Source organism: Mustela putorius, unplaced genomic scaffold (genome assembly GCF_011764305.1).
Source record: "Mustela putorius furo isolate JIRA1106 unplaced genomic scaffold, ASM1176430v1.1 tig00000929_pilon_pilon_pilon, whole genome shotgun sequence".
Taxonomy (NCBI): domain Eukaryota; kingdom Metazoa; phylum Chordata; class Mammalia; order Carnivora; family Mustelidae; genus Mustela; species Mustela putorius.
Genome location: NW_025421520.1, coordinates 671386 through 687244, shown reverse-complemented (window position 1 = coordinate 687244; position 15859 = coordinate 671386). Strand labels below are relative to the sequence as shown.

General features: G+C 60.3%; 2 protein-coding genes across 2 annotated transcripts in view; one reads left to right on the top strand and one right to left on the bottom strand.

Annotated features, from left to right (window-relative positions):
• The window catches only part of PTPRN2 (protein tyrosine phosphatase receptor type N2), a 612016-nt gene extending 599690 nt beyond the window's left edge, over positions 1-12326 (bottom strand). Inside the window, exon 1 of the mRNA XM_045086284.1 lies at positions 12276-12326. The gene's annotated coding sequence lies outside the window, so the exon portion shown is untranslated. The remainder of the gene's footprint in view (positions 1-12275) is intronic.
• A 1174-nt stretch (positions 12327-13500) lies between these two features.
• LOC123393641 (collagen alpha-1(I) chain-like) lies at positions 13501-15445 on the top strand. The gene is made up of 2 exons (XM_045086259.1): positions 13501-13690; positions 13830-15445. Exons 1-2 carry the CDS (start codon positions 13501-13503, stop codon positions 15443-15445), a joined length of 1806 nt encoding a protein of 601 aa, XP_044942194.1.
• The last annotated feature ends 414 nt before the right edge of the window (positions 15446-15859 follow it).

Genomic DNA, 15859 nt, shown 5'->3' with positions numbered 1-15859 from the left:
ATGACCTGAGCCAAAGGCAGACACTCAACCCACTGAGCCACCCAGGCACCCCAAAGTTTTTTTTAAGTGTGATATTTAGGACCGAAGTTCATATAAAATTTTGCTTTAATGATAGTCTTTGTGCTATTCAAAGCAGCAAAGCCCCTGACAGATACTGTCCCTCCAGCCTCTTGGCTTGAGCTAAAAATATCAACAGCTTTTTTTTTTTTTTTAAGATGTATTTATTTGAGAGAGAGAAAAAGACAGAAGCAGGAGCGGGAGGGGAGAGAGAGAGAATCTCAAGCAGACTCCCCTGAACACGGAGCTCAACCCCACGACCCCGAGACCCTGACCTGAGCCAAAACCAAGAGTCGGACACTCACTGGCTGAGCCCCAGGCACCCCAGCAGCTTCCGACCCCCAGTGCCTGCTTCTGTCTCCTCCAGTGCTTCCCAGAAAACTTAACCGGGATTTAACAGATTCTCCTACTGCAGCGGCGGTTCTAGACTCGGAGTCCTAGAAAGGGAGAAAGAACAGCTATGAAAATATGCCAAAACAAACTACTCCTGCTACCAACCAAGTCCACTCTCCGAATAAACTGTCCCCGGAACAAGCGGCTTCGTGTGCAAGCGTCCCCACAGCTGGCATGGCAGCCTGGACCTGGGCCGGCCCACAGGAGAGCCCACGGGGGCCCACAGTCCCACACAGAGGCACGCGCCCCTGTCACCTCTGCTCCCTGGCGGGCCGCTGCCGACTGGGAAAAGGCTGGACTCTGGGGCCCGCCCCCACTCGTCACCATGGCAGCTGGACTCTGGGGAAAGAGGAAAAGGAAGCTCAAAAACTGCACGGTGCCTTCCCCAGACACGGGTTCCCATGCAGAGCACAGCCGTCCACCCAGAAAACCTGGGGCAGCTTGAAAGGTGCTGATGAAACTGCCATCTCGGCTTTGAGCGCCCCTCTAACAGCTGACGGCGACCGTGTGGGAAAGAATCAGCTGTTCCTTCGAACGCCAATTTTACAAATCAGGTTGGCCTGCCAGTATCGTAAAAACAGTCTGAAGCATTTGGAAGAAAAAGGAAAAATTTGCAATGCAAAAATTACTGCACCCTAATCCTAGCCACCGACAATTCTTGTCTCTGACATGCTCAAGTCAGCTCGGTTGTCTCACCGGAACACTGGACGGTCCCGTACGACGGCGCAGCTCCCTCCTTCCGGGCTGGTGGTGTTCTTAGACACTGAGATCAGACCATGAAACACCAAAGTGACGTCAGCACAGACTAATCAGCCACGACTTGGGCCAGAAGGGCCACCCAGAAGTGTGGGAAGTGTGGGTGCGGGCAGTGGGCCCCACTCCACAGTCACCGTCCACATAGCACCGACGGAGCCACCCGCTGACAGCGGAACACTCGTCAGGCAAACCCTGGGCCAGCTGGAAGGGTCCGTGCATGGAACCTGCTCATTCACTGGAAAGCAGATCAAACCGTCAGAGCAGCGCTGGGAAGGCCGTGGCCCCGTCACCGCAGCGCTGGGTTCGCGTCCCCTCGAGAAGCGCTCCCAGTGGCTCTGGGTTGGGACATGCTGCAGAAAACATGTTTACAGATGAGTCTCTTCTACTGGACGACTGTCCCAACCCAACTTCAAACCTGGACACTTGGGAGTTAATTCGACGAGTGAGAACATCACTCGAGAAACTGGAGATAAAAGGAAAAACCAGTATTTCAAGAATGTCTTAACAAATGCACATGTCCACTGTCCTCCAGGTCAGCCACGCAGCTGGGAATTGGGGTGATTCCACTTCCTCTGTTGGGGGGAGGGGGGCTGGGCCTTCACAAGGCAGGGGCCGAAGGCAAACCCCCCGGGCAGGATGACCCCTGAGGATGGCTATGACCTCTGAGGACGGCCGGGAAAGCAGGCTGCCCGGGCTCCGGGGAAACAAGCCACTTGGCTGAAGGAAGTGTCCTGTCCGAGCACAGTCCTGGAGAGAGGCTAGGGGAGGCCAAGGCCCCCGGGGGGACGCTCTGACTGCACCCTGTGGACAGCAGCGTCCTCAGGGATCCCAGCCCGGCAGTGACAAGGGCCCCACAGAACCACAGCGGGCCACTTCTGCACCCTGGGAAACGGGGCCAAGGAGCCTGTCCACGGGTCAGGTGACATTCCAAGTGTGCCCTGCAGGGCCTGCTGAGTGGCTCCAGCAGCATGAACCATGATACGGTCTAGGTGAGGGTCAGGAGGCATCTGATGGGGAAGAGGTCTGGGGATCAGAGTCCTTGGAACCGTCACGTGCAGAAATGCAGCCCCCCAGCACTCGTCTCCTTAACTTGAGGGACGGTTCCAGGCGGCGCACCGGGGCTCCGGAGCTCACCGTGCACCGGGGTCTGCGTTACTCTGTGGATCAGGAATGACAGATACTCACTTTACGTCCCCATCGATGATTATCTTAGCTACAAAGACAGCCCCATGCGACCCCCGTAAGTCAGGACTGCATCAGGGGTGCGGTAAGTGGGTGTGCGTGCCGTGTTTGTGCAGGCCCACGAGTGTGCACATGGGCACACACGGAGTGCAATCGATTTTAACTCAAGTCACAAATGCAAAGGCTCAAAACGGCATCTTTCCTGTTAATAAGCCAAATTAAACTTTGCTTCATGCTGTTTCACTCGGTAATTAACTTCCATTCCTTTTAAGTTTGATTAATTGGAATTTGGGAGGGCAACAAGCCTCCTAGCCCTGCCAGGTGGTACAGTCCCACATCCCTGGGCTCTGGGCCTGCGTGCAAGATGCCCGCCACCCCTCTGTGGGGTCGAGGGGCGTGATCCTGCCCACAGGGCAGCCCAGACAATACCCACTGCTGAGTCAAAGGGCACGAGACCAGTGAGTGCGCTGGTTGCTGGTCTTTTTCAGGAGGAATCGCCTGGCACAGTGTAGGGCACTGGGCATGGACACAGGTCTGGCAGCCACGCAGCCACCACTTCCTGGGGGGGGCAGTGGGAGGGACACGGAGGAAGTTCTTTGCCTTCGACACTGCATGTCGCCCGCGTTCAATTTTCGTAAGACGAGGCCCATCCACTACTGTACGATTTATTTTCGAAGCAACACGTGGCAAACCTAGAAGAGAAGAGCAAGGGATGCCCCCCGGGACCGACACATCTTTTTACTAAGATGCTGCCGCCGTCCTCTATTATCCAACGACCTCCCAAGCGGCTCGAGGAACGGACAGGGTCTGTCTCTCACACCCGGTGCTGCCCTCAGGGGTGCGCGGGCTGCGCTCACACGCGCTATCCGAGCGCGACGAACGCTGCGCACACACGTGACAGCGAGAAAGACGATGCGCTCGAGTGGAAGCGTCAGCATGAGCTACAGGGTTACGTGCGGGGTAACACCTTGTGTCACTTACTCTTTATTTCCAGATTTTCTACGCTATATAAAGGCAAATAAAACTTTTTATTTTAAAAATCCATTTAACAGATGTGACTACACGCAGTGAGAACTCATACACTATCGCTTAGAGCCAAACTACACCTTCTTGTTCCTTTCTCGATCTCTAACAACCTCCTTCATTCTGTCAGCCTCTGTTGGTGGTTTCTGCACATCAGGTGACATTCCAGCCCCCAGAATACAAAGATATTCCCCAAACTCAGGAGCCCGTGAGGGGTGGGCAAGCACCCGGGAGCACAGGCTGCCTTCTGAGAAGAGAGGAGATTCTAACCCAACCAGGAGGACTTCTGACAGAGGAGACTTGGGTGCCACCAGTGTAACGTTCATGGAATGGTATGTGTCACCACAAAATGACAAAGGACACATCATCATTTCTAGGAAGTTTTGTTTTTAAATGAACTTCACAACACGACCTCCTTCCCAAGCCCCCACGAGTGCGTTATTCAACCCGGCAGGCATGTCTCTGGAGAACTGGAGCACTAGAAAGTTCTGGAAACCTCTCACCACTATGAGAGAGAATTCTGCTCTACACTTGACGGACAATACGGGTGTGGTGGCTCCTAAAACGTTTGGTCCTAATTTTCTACTCTCCAAACAGCCTTTCAGCTTCAAACCAACACACAGAAGTATCTGAGTTGTTTTTTTTTAATGTGCCAAATTCTCTATTAAAGCAAATAAAACAAAAACAAATAAAAATAAAACAAAAGTCTTTGCAATCTCAGTAATGTGTCCTTTCTATACATTTCTCAAAATCTAGACAGATCCAACAGCTCTGGCTCTGTGAGCTGCGGAGAAGGGCCCAAATGTCCCCACAAACAAGCCCGGAAAGTACATGAGGAGGAGAGGGCAGAGTCGGTGTCACCGCCCGTCGGACCCCGCACAGAGCCCAGACCTGCAGCACCTTGACCCCCAGAAACCAGGGCTCCATGGGACCACAGTGGCTGCCCAGAAACTGCTTTGCACAAAGACTGGCCTTTGGGTCACACACCAGATGAAAACCCTCCAGGAAAAACACAGGAGCTTGCCCAGGCGGCCCTGCCCCCCCTTCTGCCTCCACTCCTCGCGGCTCGCCGGACGCGCAGAGCAGACCCCGCTCGGGAGCAGGCCGTGGGAAGGCTGCCAGGAGCCACCGGCTGACCCCGCAAGGTTACGACACGTCCTCTCTGTCTCTTCACAGGCTGCTCCCACGCCCCGCACATGACCACACCGTCGTGACACTTCTCGGGCGTCCCCCGCCCCCGATCCCCCACACTGCAACCGTCAGAAGCCACGCTCTCGCCCGTCCGGCAGTCCGGTCTCGAGATGTCGGGAGGGCCCCCCCGCTGGTTACAGAAATGCTCTTCTGAGAAAAGCAGTCAAGTCCAAGTCCTGCCAGGTCACCCCCGGCCCCGACCCACAGGCGGGGAGTGCGAGTGAGGGTTCACAACGCAGCCGTGTGCCAGTCCTTGGCAGAAGACAGAGAGTGAGAGAGGCCAGGCGGCCAGGGGACGAGGCAGGTGACCGGCAGGAGACACACGAGGGTAGGAAGCGAATGTAGGAGGCAGGGTGGAGGGGGGATGGGCGGAGGGGATGGGCGGAGGGGGATGGGCGGAGGGGGATGGGCGGAGGGGGTGCGCACCGATTCCACCAAGGGTCCCGCTTCCACCAGCGACGCTCTCACGCGTTCAGGGCACTTTCCTGAAGAGAATGCGCGGCCCTGACAGAGGGAAAGGCCCAGGGAACCGCAGGGAGGGGCTCCTGGTCAGTTGTCACCTCCGTCTCACGACGCGCAGTCGGTTGTCACCTCCAGGTCAGGACGCAGACTGTCGGGGAATCAGGAAGTGCTTCCCACGTGCACATTACTACGAGCAGAAGGAAGGCATACTTCAGGATTTCTCGAAAATCTTCGATCCGGAAGGGAAGTTACAACGTGGCGCTGAGGAGCGCTGAGAGCCCGTGCGTGTTCTTGGTGGAGCAGGCAAGGCCGGGGCAGAAATCAAGGAGAAGTTTGCAGACCGTCGTTGCCAGCACCGCGGATGCCGGTGGGAGCCGCGGCGTCGGGAGCTGCTGGGAGACGGCCAACTGAAACCCGCGAGCCAGCGCGGCAGTGTAACAGGAAGACGGGCACAAAGAAGGGACGGCAAAGGCCACCGCGCTAACCTGTCAACAGAGACTCTCGGGGTAGCACCTTTGATTTCCCTGCTGTTTTCCACGTCTCCAAGCTTCTACTGTGAGCACACGGCCGTAAAGATGAGGCGTCGGAAGAGGTACCGAAGCCAGAAAGGAGGAGGAGGAGGACCCAAGCCCAGGAGAGGCACACAAGTGTGCGGTGAGCCTCAGGAGAGCCCCTGCGGACCGTGCCTGTCCAGACCGGAGCCCAGCAGCCAGCGTGAGCCCACGGGGGCTGAGAAGCGCAAGTTCACATCCTCTGTGTGGAGAAGGGACGCAGATATCCAGAGACGGTGAAACGGCGCGGAGCCGCTCTGCCCATCTGCTCTCCTGACAGCTGGCTCAAGGCTAAGCCACGCCGTGAGGAAAGCACAGTGACTGGCCGACACGGGACTTTTCTGCAGGTCTGCAGGTCCACTGCAAGGGACCGGGACTTCCCCTGGGACTTGGTGAGAGGAAGCGCTTGGGACAGCACAGCTCGTGGCAAAAGCAACAGCTAGCCGGGGAGGGGCCACACTACTGGTCACTCCCCAGAGAAGGCCACGGAGCGAGGCCTCCCCCCGCCCCGGGGCCCAGACACCCCATCTTCCCTCTGTCTCTTCTCCACGGAAGGGGCAGATCATCATTCAGACATGAGCACAGAAATAAGGAACCATGATTCCTTAAAGAAATTACTGCTCTGACCCTAGGCACATGGACTCCCAGGACACTTAAAAAGAACCAGCACAGGTTACAAATGCCCCACCATCTGGATACACACTAAATCCACACCACTTTCCTCCCAAGACTCAGGAGTTGGTCAAGGAAACAACTGCTTCCCAGCGGTCCAGTGCAACATAGATCACTGAAAACGTGCGAGCTGCCCCAAAAGTGAAGGACTGTAGAGTAGTCAAATCCTAAATCTCTTACTAATTTCTTGAAGCCTCAAGATTAGTCTCAATTGCATTCCCCTACCAAAGCATGCTCAGGGCGGGCCTTCCACGGACAAGTACTGGCTGAGAGACCGGATAAAAGAAAAAGCGAATGGCCACTCGTCATCATTTCCACAGCGTCCAGAGGTCTTCGCAGGAGACACTGCCATAGCCTTGAACGTTAGGGCTGGCATGCAATTTCACGCTAGCTCCCAAAAGCTTGCTTCAGGAACTGCCCAAGGGAACGACGTCATTGGTGAAGATCAAACCCACAGATTCGGCCTCTACAACTTGCTGATGAAATGATGCTGCCTCAGGGCGCCTGGGTGGCTGACTCGTTCGTTAAGCGTCTGCCTTTGGCTCAGGTCATGGTCCCAGGGTCCGGTGACAGATTCCCACATCGGGCTCCCTGCTCAGTGGGAAGCCTGCTTCTCCCTCTACCACTCCCTCTGCTTGTGTTCCCTCTCTCGCTGTGTCTCTGTCAAATAAATAAATAAAATCTTTTTTAAAAAGATAAAACAAAATGAAGATGTTGCCTCAACATCTTTATCCAGAATTTATGACACCATGAACTTGTGGTTTACCAAGACAAAACTACTATGAACTCTGCGTCCCTGGCGTCCAGAAATCAGGACAGAACCAGACCATCACCGATCCCACAACTGCTTCACTCCCTGAACAGCACAGTCCAAACAGCAGCACCTTCCAAACAAGAACTGAAAATGGTCACCATAAAGCTGATTTGTAAAGTCTGTTCTGTGGGAACCCACTGCTAAGCTCCCTGAAATGAGCCTTAGCTGGTCCCAAACACCAAGCCTGGCTTCCTGGAGAAGCAGAGCCCACCTCCCGGGGGCCAGAGGGGCCCGGGCCTGTCCAGACCCTGCAGAGGCCAGAGAGGCCTGGGCCTGTCCAGACCCCGCAGGCTTCCTCAGGCTCTCCAGGTGGCCACAACTCATACGGCTGAGGTTTCACTGCTACTCCTTGATCTCTTTCCAGACCAACTCTACTTTTTCATGGTCCCCCAGGCGTCAAATTACAGCTGCGTATCATTCTATTTTTTCAGAGCGATCCAACAGAGGAGCTCTATCAAATTTCCCGCAGCGCGCAGGGTACCCCAGCAGATCGCGACCTGCCGTTGACAAGACCCACCGTGATCACTGAACACGAAAATGAAAGTAAAAAACTGCTCAGAGCACGGCCAACAAAAACAGTGATTTGGCCGGCTCCCACCTCGAGAAGGCTTCGGAAGGACCAGAAGGAAGAAGGGGGAGAGGAGGGACGTGCCTTCGTGTCTGTGCGCTCAGAGCCTGTGCCAACCGAGGGCCAGCAGCTCCCCAGAAAGGGCCAACGCAAGAATGAGGCAGCAGGACGTGGCTTCAGACCTGACCCCAGCTGGCCCTCCGTCCAGGTGCAGCCCTGGCCGCACCCCCCACCCCACAGCTCGGACCCCAGGGCTCATCCTCATGGACCAATGCTGTTTCCTGGAGGGCAAGGCCGTCCAGGAGGGACAGGGTTTTGCCCCTCCCCCAGCTCAGCCTCTAGTCCCTGCCTTCATGGCCCCCTCAAGCGTCCATCCCTGGACTTCTGGGGCCACACTGTGCACAGGTTCTTGTATAGCTCCCCGCTCAACACTACCCCACCCGGCAGACCACCTTCTAGGCACCAGCTATCTGCCTGACCACCCCTCTGAGACACTGAAGACATTTCCACCACAAAGCTTCCATCGGAATCCAGAACAGGGGTCTCCTGGCTCCTCAGGGCCACCCCTGGGGGTGCTGAGAGCATGGCTGGAGTCCTGGCTGGTACGGAGCAGCTCCTGGGTCAGCAGGCCTAAACGCGGTTGGTCTGCCTTTCCAAGTTCAGCAAACTCCGAAATGTCTTTACTAGGTAAGTGTTACTACCAGAGTAACACAGGACTCCTTTAATAAACAGATCTTTGATCACACGTTACCCCCCATCTATTCCCTCTCCACACTGCCCAGTTCCCCCCAAAACACAAGCAGTGCTTGTCACATTCTCCCTCCTGGTCACCCGCTGGCCGTGGGAGTGGGGTCATATACACAGGCTTTCCCAGAAACTAGGATCAGATGAGAACCACTGCTCTGCAACTTACTTTTCCTACTTACCATACAAGGGACATTTTCCTGGTCAGGAAACATGTGAGTCATTGTCCGTCCCTGCGTAACCGCCATACCACGGATACGCCGTCATTTCTGGAGCCGTTCCCCTGTCCGCGGATTGACAGGTGTTACAGGTTTTGCCAATAAAAATACTGCTGCAGACCTTTGTTTTTATATATGTGAGTCCCCAAAACCAATCAAATCACCAGTGTACTGGTCCTTTAACAGACAATGTCAGATTACGTTCCCAAAGACTGTGACCGGCTCACACGCTTGCCCGCAGAGCAGGTCTATGCCCGCCTCCCTGAGCTCCCGCCAGCACCGGATGTGTTGTTACTCTTCAATTTTTGGCAATCTTCTGAGCATGGTTTATGTTTACATTTCCCTGGTTCGCAGTAAGGACAAACGTGTTTTCATATAACACGGGGACCATTTATTTACGTCTTTGCGCCGTGTCCTAGTCAGTGCCGTTCTGACCTGGCACAGCAGCTCTCCGCACAGCAGAAGCAGCTCTGGCCCACCATGTTGCTACGGGTCCTCCCAGTCGGGGTGTCGTCTCTCTTTTCAAGTGTGACATTAAATCAGACAGCGTTCCTGACGTGCATGTGGCGTCTGAGGCATCCCCAGGTGTACCGTTCTTCGGCACTGAGCGCGCGCACCACCAGCGCCATCGTCCCCAGAACCTGCTATCTTCCCAAGCTGAAACTCTGTCCTGCTAGACATGAACTCCGTCCCCCGCCCCAGCCCCCGTGCCCACCGGTCTCTACGAATCTGATGGCTCCTGGGACTTCAGAGGTCAAATCCCAGAGCATACGCCCCGCCCCCTTTTCTTTACGATTTTTCTTTATTGGAGAGAGAGGCAGAGAGAGCAAGCATGGGAGGCAGGAAGACGGCGCAGGCTCCCCGCCGGGCACAGAGCCCCACACCGGGCTGGATCTCACGATCGAGATCACGGCCCGAGTCGAATCCAGGAGTCGGACGCTGAATGGCACCTCTGAGCACCTGCCGTTTCGTGACAGTTTAACCTCCCTGAGCACGATGCCCTCCAGGTTCACGCATGGCGCGGCGGGTGTTGGAAATCCCTCCCTGCCGAGGCTGGCGGTACCCCACGGTCCATGTGTGCGCCTTCCTGCGACTCACCTGTCAGTGCAGGTTCGTGTCGTGTCTCCCTCCTGGCTGTCGTGCACGACGCTGCTGTGGACACAGGTGCCGAGAGCAGCCTGGGTCCCAGCTTCCCAGGCCTCGGGCGCTGTTTCGAGGATGCTGATGACATGCTAATTCGGTGTTTTGCGGACCCGCCCCCTCCTTTCCTAGGGGGCTGTGCGGCCTTACGCTCCCCCCAACTCCGGGCGAGGGGTCAGATCCCGCCACATCCTCACCAGCACTTCCTGTTTTCGGTTTTCGTTTTTTACAGTAGCCGTCCTGACACATGTGAGCTGGCAAATATGTTTATCTTTTGACTTTCTTTATGAAGTATCTTGTTTCACGGAAACATTTTAATTTTAACTATGATTTAAAAGTTCTGTTGGGCAGTTTGAGAACACGGAGAAGGTTAAGAGGCTTGCACATTTCCGTCTGTACCCCAAGCAAAGGAAGGGGAGTGGAAGGGGAAGAAAAGGAACCTGTGTGTGACCACAGAGTGTGCTGGACTCCACATGGCGGCTCGCCCTGTGCGTCCCTGCGAAGCTGCTGGGCCACACCTCCCTGCCCAGCCAGCTGTCAGGCTGAAAGACATCAGGGTGAGCCAGACCCACAAGGCACACTGTCCTGGTCACTCTCTGTCTGCTACTCACAGGACAGGATTTTGTGAGACTGGATGGTGCCGCTTTGCTGCTTCCTAGACCTTAACTGTATGGAAAATACGAAATATTGTGTCTCCAGACGTCAAAGCCTGCACACGTATATTCACATTTAAATGACTTTCATGGGGGCACCTGGGTGGCTCAGTGGGTTAAAGCCTCTGCCTTCGGCTCAGGTCATGATCCCAGGGTCCTGGGATCGAGCCCCACATCGGGCTCTCTGCTCGGCAGGGAGCCTGCTTCCCTCTCTCTCTGCCTGCCTCTCTGCCTGCTTGTGATCTCTCTCTGTCAAATAAATAAATAAAATCTTTTAAAATAAATAAATAAATAAATAAATAACTTTCTTGTTCCAAAGAACTATTCTGTCGTACAGAACGCTGATGCGACTGCGTGTGCCGGAGAGGCAAGCTGAGGCCGGGGAAGGAAACCTCCAGAGTGGCCCGGACTTCAGGCCTGGTTTCATCAAGGACAAAGAAGAGGGAAGGACGCTGGTTGTTACTGTGCTGATTAGACACACACGTTTCCTCTCTAACCCTACTTCACTGCGGGCAGGGGGCATGATTTTAAAACAGGATTATTTTTTAAAAGCCGCCTCCCGATAGAAGCTACACAAGGTACAGTCACAAGTGGCCTGGGGGGGGGGGGGGAGGCCGAGGGTCAGGCCTGCGTGTGTGGAGGAGCCAGCAGACATCCCGGGCTGGGAGGGCAGCCTGAGCTCCACATCCTCCCCGCAAGGGCGTCCTAACAGACTGTCCCTCCGGCCCCAGTCAGGGTTTCCTCAGGCTGCACACAATGCTTTCCCCAAACCCCTGCCACGGCCAAAATAAGACAGATGAGCACCCACAAAACCGAGCGACCCAGAGCTGTGGCAGTTTGTCTCCAGGGCACATGAGCCACCAGGGACACAGGCACCACTGTTCCCAGCCCCGAAGCCCCCGGTCCGGGACACGGGGCCGCTGTCTCGGCAGGACGCACCAAGCACCTGGATTCTGACTGTCTGAGCCCCGTGGTGGCCGCGCTGCCCCCACAAGGGCCAGCGGAGCCGCAGCAACCTCGGGCAGAAGGCGCCTCTCCCTCCCCAACAGCCTCTGTAGAAGGAGCCCCTCCACACACACCCCTGCTGGCGCCGGGCACTGGGGGAGCGACATGCCCGTGTCAGCATCGCCCCTAACTCTGCCCACGGACCTGGGGAAACAGGCGGGTCCCTGCCCCGCAGTCCGGTCTTCCGGAGCGACCCGCGCCCCCCGCAGACCCAGTGCCCCACGTGAGGCCTTTCCTTCAGAAGCCACGCCGGGCGAGCCCCCCACGCTGGCACTGCGCCCTCCCTCTGCCCTCCTCACCGGAGGGCCACTACCAGGGGCCACAGCTGCCCCCGACCGGCTGCCCTCAAACAGGATGCCGGGTCTCTGCTGAGATGCATCCCTCAGAAGCCGGGCAGCTGCGCCCGCCCCGTCCGGCCCTGCCCGGTGGGGCTTCTCCCTGCACCCTCGGCACTGGCGGCCCCCACTGGACACTCCTTGGCCCCACGAGAGAAGACCTGGCAGGCCGAAGGACAAACGGTCGCCCGCCGAAGGAGCAAGAGCCCGCGGAGGGGGGTGGAAGGTCCCACCGGGGTCAGGGCCGCGTGTCCAGCCCCGGGGTCAGAGAGCTGCCGTGAGTGCCTGTCCGTCCCGGGGTACGACGAGACAGAAACACGGACCAAAGCCGTGCATATGAACGACGTGTCCCGCCTGTGCCCAGTGTCCACTGAGTTCTCACTCCCGCCCTGGGGGGTTTCCTCCCCTCGGCCCTCTGCAGGGTGCTGGAGAGAGTGAGGCGCACCCAGCACATGGCGTCGGCCCCGGCAAGCCCAGCCCCGCTGCGGGGTCGGCCGCGCCGCACACTTACCGTTGACGCAGGTCTCAGACGGTCTGCAGAGGCCATCCTCGAACAGGCAGCCTGCGGAGGAAGACAAGAGAGAAAAAAGGACTCAGTGCTACGAAGCACGGGGCAGCTCTCCGCGGCCGCGGCACCTGCGGACTCCTGGGTGTCCCAGAAACGAGGCAGCCGCCCCCCCCAACAGGCTCATGCGACGCGGCATCTTCGAGAGCAGCTGAACCTGCGAGCCTGGCTCGAGTCAGTGAGAGGACGGACGTGTGTGTGGACTGGCTCCCCATCGGGAGGACCCTCGAGTACGCCCCGTCCCTTCCGGCAGCAGGGCAGGGCTGCCTGCCCAAGGACACCCTCCAGAGCAGCGGAGGGAGCGTGGGGGTGAGCCATCCCCGTGGGCACCTCCCTAGCCCCACGGGGCTCTGTCAGCACCACCACTAACCCAGGACCTCTGGGTCCTTCCGTCACACATCGTGCCTAACACCCACGCCGCGAGCCCCAGAGTGGACAGACAGCCCGCACGTGCGGCCAGGAGCACGGGAAGAAGGCGCAGGGAAGCAGATCTCGTCCTCCAGAAGAGACACAGACCGGATGTGAAGTGGTGTGACCCCAGACGCAGTTACCCTCCACAGAGGAGCAGCGGGAGGTCAGAGAAGGTGGACAAAGGACACGGAGAGAGACGTCCACCTCCCACAGGGTGAGCCAGTCAGCGGACGGCACTGCGAGGGAGGGGGAGATGGAGACCCAGGTGACGGCTCCCCGCCAGGCTCCCTGATGCTACGGGCAGCCCGCCCCCCACAGAGGAAGGCCAGCGGCCACCAAAGCCTGATGTACTAACACAGGAGCCCGCCGGCCACACGGAGAGCATGTTCCTGTCCTGTTCCCAACGGACAAACGCCTGTCCGTCCACCAAGACCCCACTCGAAAGTCGCCCACGGGACCCCGAGATGGCAGGCTGGGACTGCTCAGGCGCCCACGGCCGGACTCGCCACATGTGCCGTGCTTGTCCCCTTCAGGGCACAACCTGACAGGACAGTCGGGATCGGGAACCACACGCGCCCACCGCCATCCCGCGTCTCCCCTCCGTGGCCCGGTGCCGCGCCAGCGGGGGCTCGGGAGCAGCAGGGAGCAGGGGCAGCTCCGAGGGCGCTCGGACGGGCTCGGACGGGCTCGCAGGGGGCTCGGACGGGCTCGGACCGGCTCACCAGGAAGGAATCCTCCCCAGCGCCCCGTCAAGGCCCCGATGACCAGGCGCACTAGGGACCGCGCTGAACGGTGGAGCGGGAAGCGTCCCCGACGCGGACGTGGCCGGAGGAAGACAGAACACGACGGACCCGCAGAGGCTACGGGGGTCGTCGCGCACCCCGGGCAGCAGAGCCGGCCGGCGTCACGCCAGTCCCTGGGACACGTCGGCGCGGCCTGCCCTACGGCAGGTGCGGGTCGGGCCGGGACGGGTCCACGCCCCCCAGGAGAGGCCCTAAAGGCAGGCCCAGGGCGCGAACCTGGGGAGCGGCTCCCGTGGACCGCCCGGGCCTCAAAGGGTCTCCGTCCCCGGAGCGGCGCCCCCGGCAGACTCGGGCGACGGCTCGGTCCGGCCGGAGCACCCGCGCGCGGCTCCCCGCAGCGGCCGGCCCCGGCCCGCGCCCCCGGCCCCGGCCCGCGCCCCCGGCCCCGCTCCCAGAGCCGCGCGCTCGCCTCCTTCGCCCCCAGCCCCGAGGCAGGCGCGCGGGGCGGAAGCGCAGCGCCGGCCGCAGGAAACCCGCAGGAAACCCGCAGGAAACCCGCAGAAGCCCTGCGGGCGCGGCCGGGGGCGGGACCGCAACGCGCTCGGTCGCCAGAAGCAGGGACCCGGGAAAGGCCAGGATGGGCCTGAGCGCTCCGGGGACCCGGCCGGCCCTCAGGGCTCCGCTGCGGCCGCCCGGGAGGCCTGTCCGGTGGGAGACCAGACGCGGACGGCCGGCGCCGCGCGAGGAGCCCGAGCCCCGGCCTCCGCCCGTGCGTGTCCAGGGCGCGGGGACACCGCGGACGACGGCTGCCCCGGGGACCGGGCCGGGCAGCCCCACAGCGGCGCCCGGACCACAGAGGCGCCCGGACCACAGCGGCGGGACACGCGGAGCGACACGTGCGGCGCGGCGGGGCCTCAGCCCGACCCCGGGGCGGCCGCCCGCGCTCGGCCGACCCGACGAATGCGTGCTGCTCGCTCCGGAGCGGGGGACGCCGCTCGCGACCCCGCGTCACGGACACAACGAGACGCGCGCGCGAGACTCGGCCCGGCCCGGCCCGGGCTCCGCGCCCCCCGCCGGCGCCGGAGTCGGCCCCTCCCCCCGCGGTCTCACGCCCCTCCCCCCTCGGCCTCCAGACCCGCCGCCCCCGCCGCCGCGCGGTGGCCTCCACAGAGCGAGCCCGTGAGGCGGCCCATCGGGGGCCCCGAGCTCGCAGCCGCGAAGCCTCCGTTCGGACGGCGCGATCCACCCTGGCCGGGAAGACCGGGGCCGCGCCTGCACGTGCTCACCCTGCGCCTGACTGAGCGCCCGGAGGGCGGCTGCGGGGCGGGAGCGCGGGGCTCCGCACAGCCACACGCGTGCCGCGGGCCTCAGAGCGCACGCGCCCTCCGACGGCCGCGCGCACTCGGACGGCCGCGCGCGCACTCCGACGGCCGCGCGCTCACCCCGACGGCCGCGCGCACTCCGACGGCCGCGCGCTCACTCCGACGGCCACACGCGCGCACTCGGACGGCCACGCGCGCGCAGACACGCGTCCCCTCCCTCCCCGCGTTCTCAGAATTCGACGGAGCCGGCGTCACCGTCTGGACGCGTCGCTCCTCTCGCCCCACCCGACGCGAACGAGGACCCGCAGTCCCGCAGGAGCCCGACCAGCTCCCGCCGCCACCGCTCCCAGCCACTCAGCAAGCGTCGGGGTTCTGCGGTGGAAACGGGCGGCGCGCGCGGGACCCCTGCCCCCTGCCGACCGGAACCGGCCCCGCCACAGCCCCCCCACCCCCGGGGTGTCCCCGAGGCTGCGCCGCTGCGCAGAGGGGAGAGTGGCCTGAACGTCAAGGGCCGCAGCCCAGCAACCGCCGGCACCGCTGTCCCCCCACCGCAGGGGACTCCTCGCCCCCCGGGGTCGGCTCCCGGCCGCAGCGTCCGCAGAAGCAGCGAGACGGTCCCAGAGGTTCCGAGACGGAATAGCGGGAGAGAAGGACGGAAGCAAAGTGAATTCTCTCCCGTAATCAAACGGGTTCCCTCCAGGCCGGCCTCGGGAGCAGGAGCAGGGACTGTCCTTCCTGTCCAGCCAGTGGGCGATTCTCAGAACCCACGGACTCTCCGGAAATGGTCTTAAAATTGAGAGCGAAAACGCTACTAACCCCAAAGCAGCTCAGTTTGCAGCCAGAAACCACGATGACGGGTCCGACTTGCTCTTGGATTCTACCCAGACGCACGTGTATCAGGAGTGGGTTATCTTTCCCAAAGGCAATTCCGCACAAGTAACAGCGCCCTCCATCGTCCCCTCTTCTCACTGGGCACCCCCAAAAGTAAACGACAGCACAGCCTAACGACCCCCCACAGCCTGCTCCCAGTTTGCAGAAGAGGAAACCTGTGAGG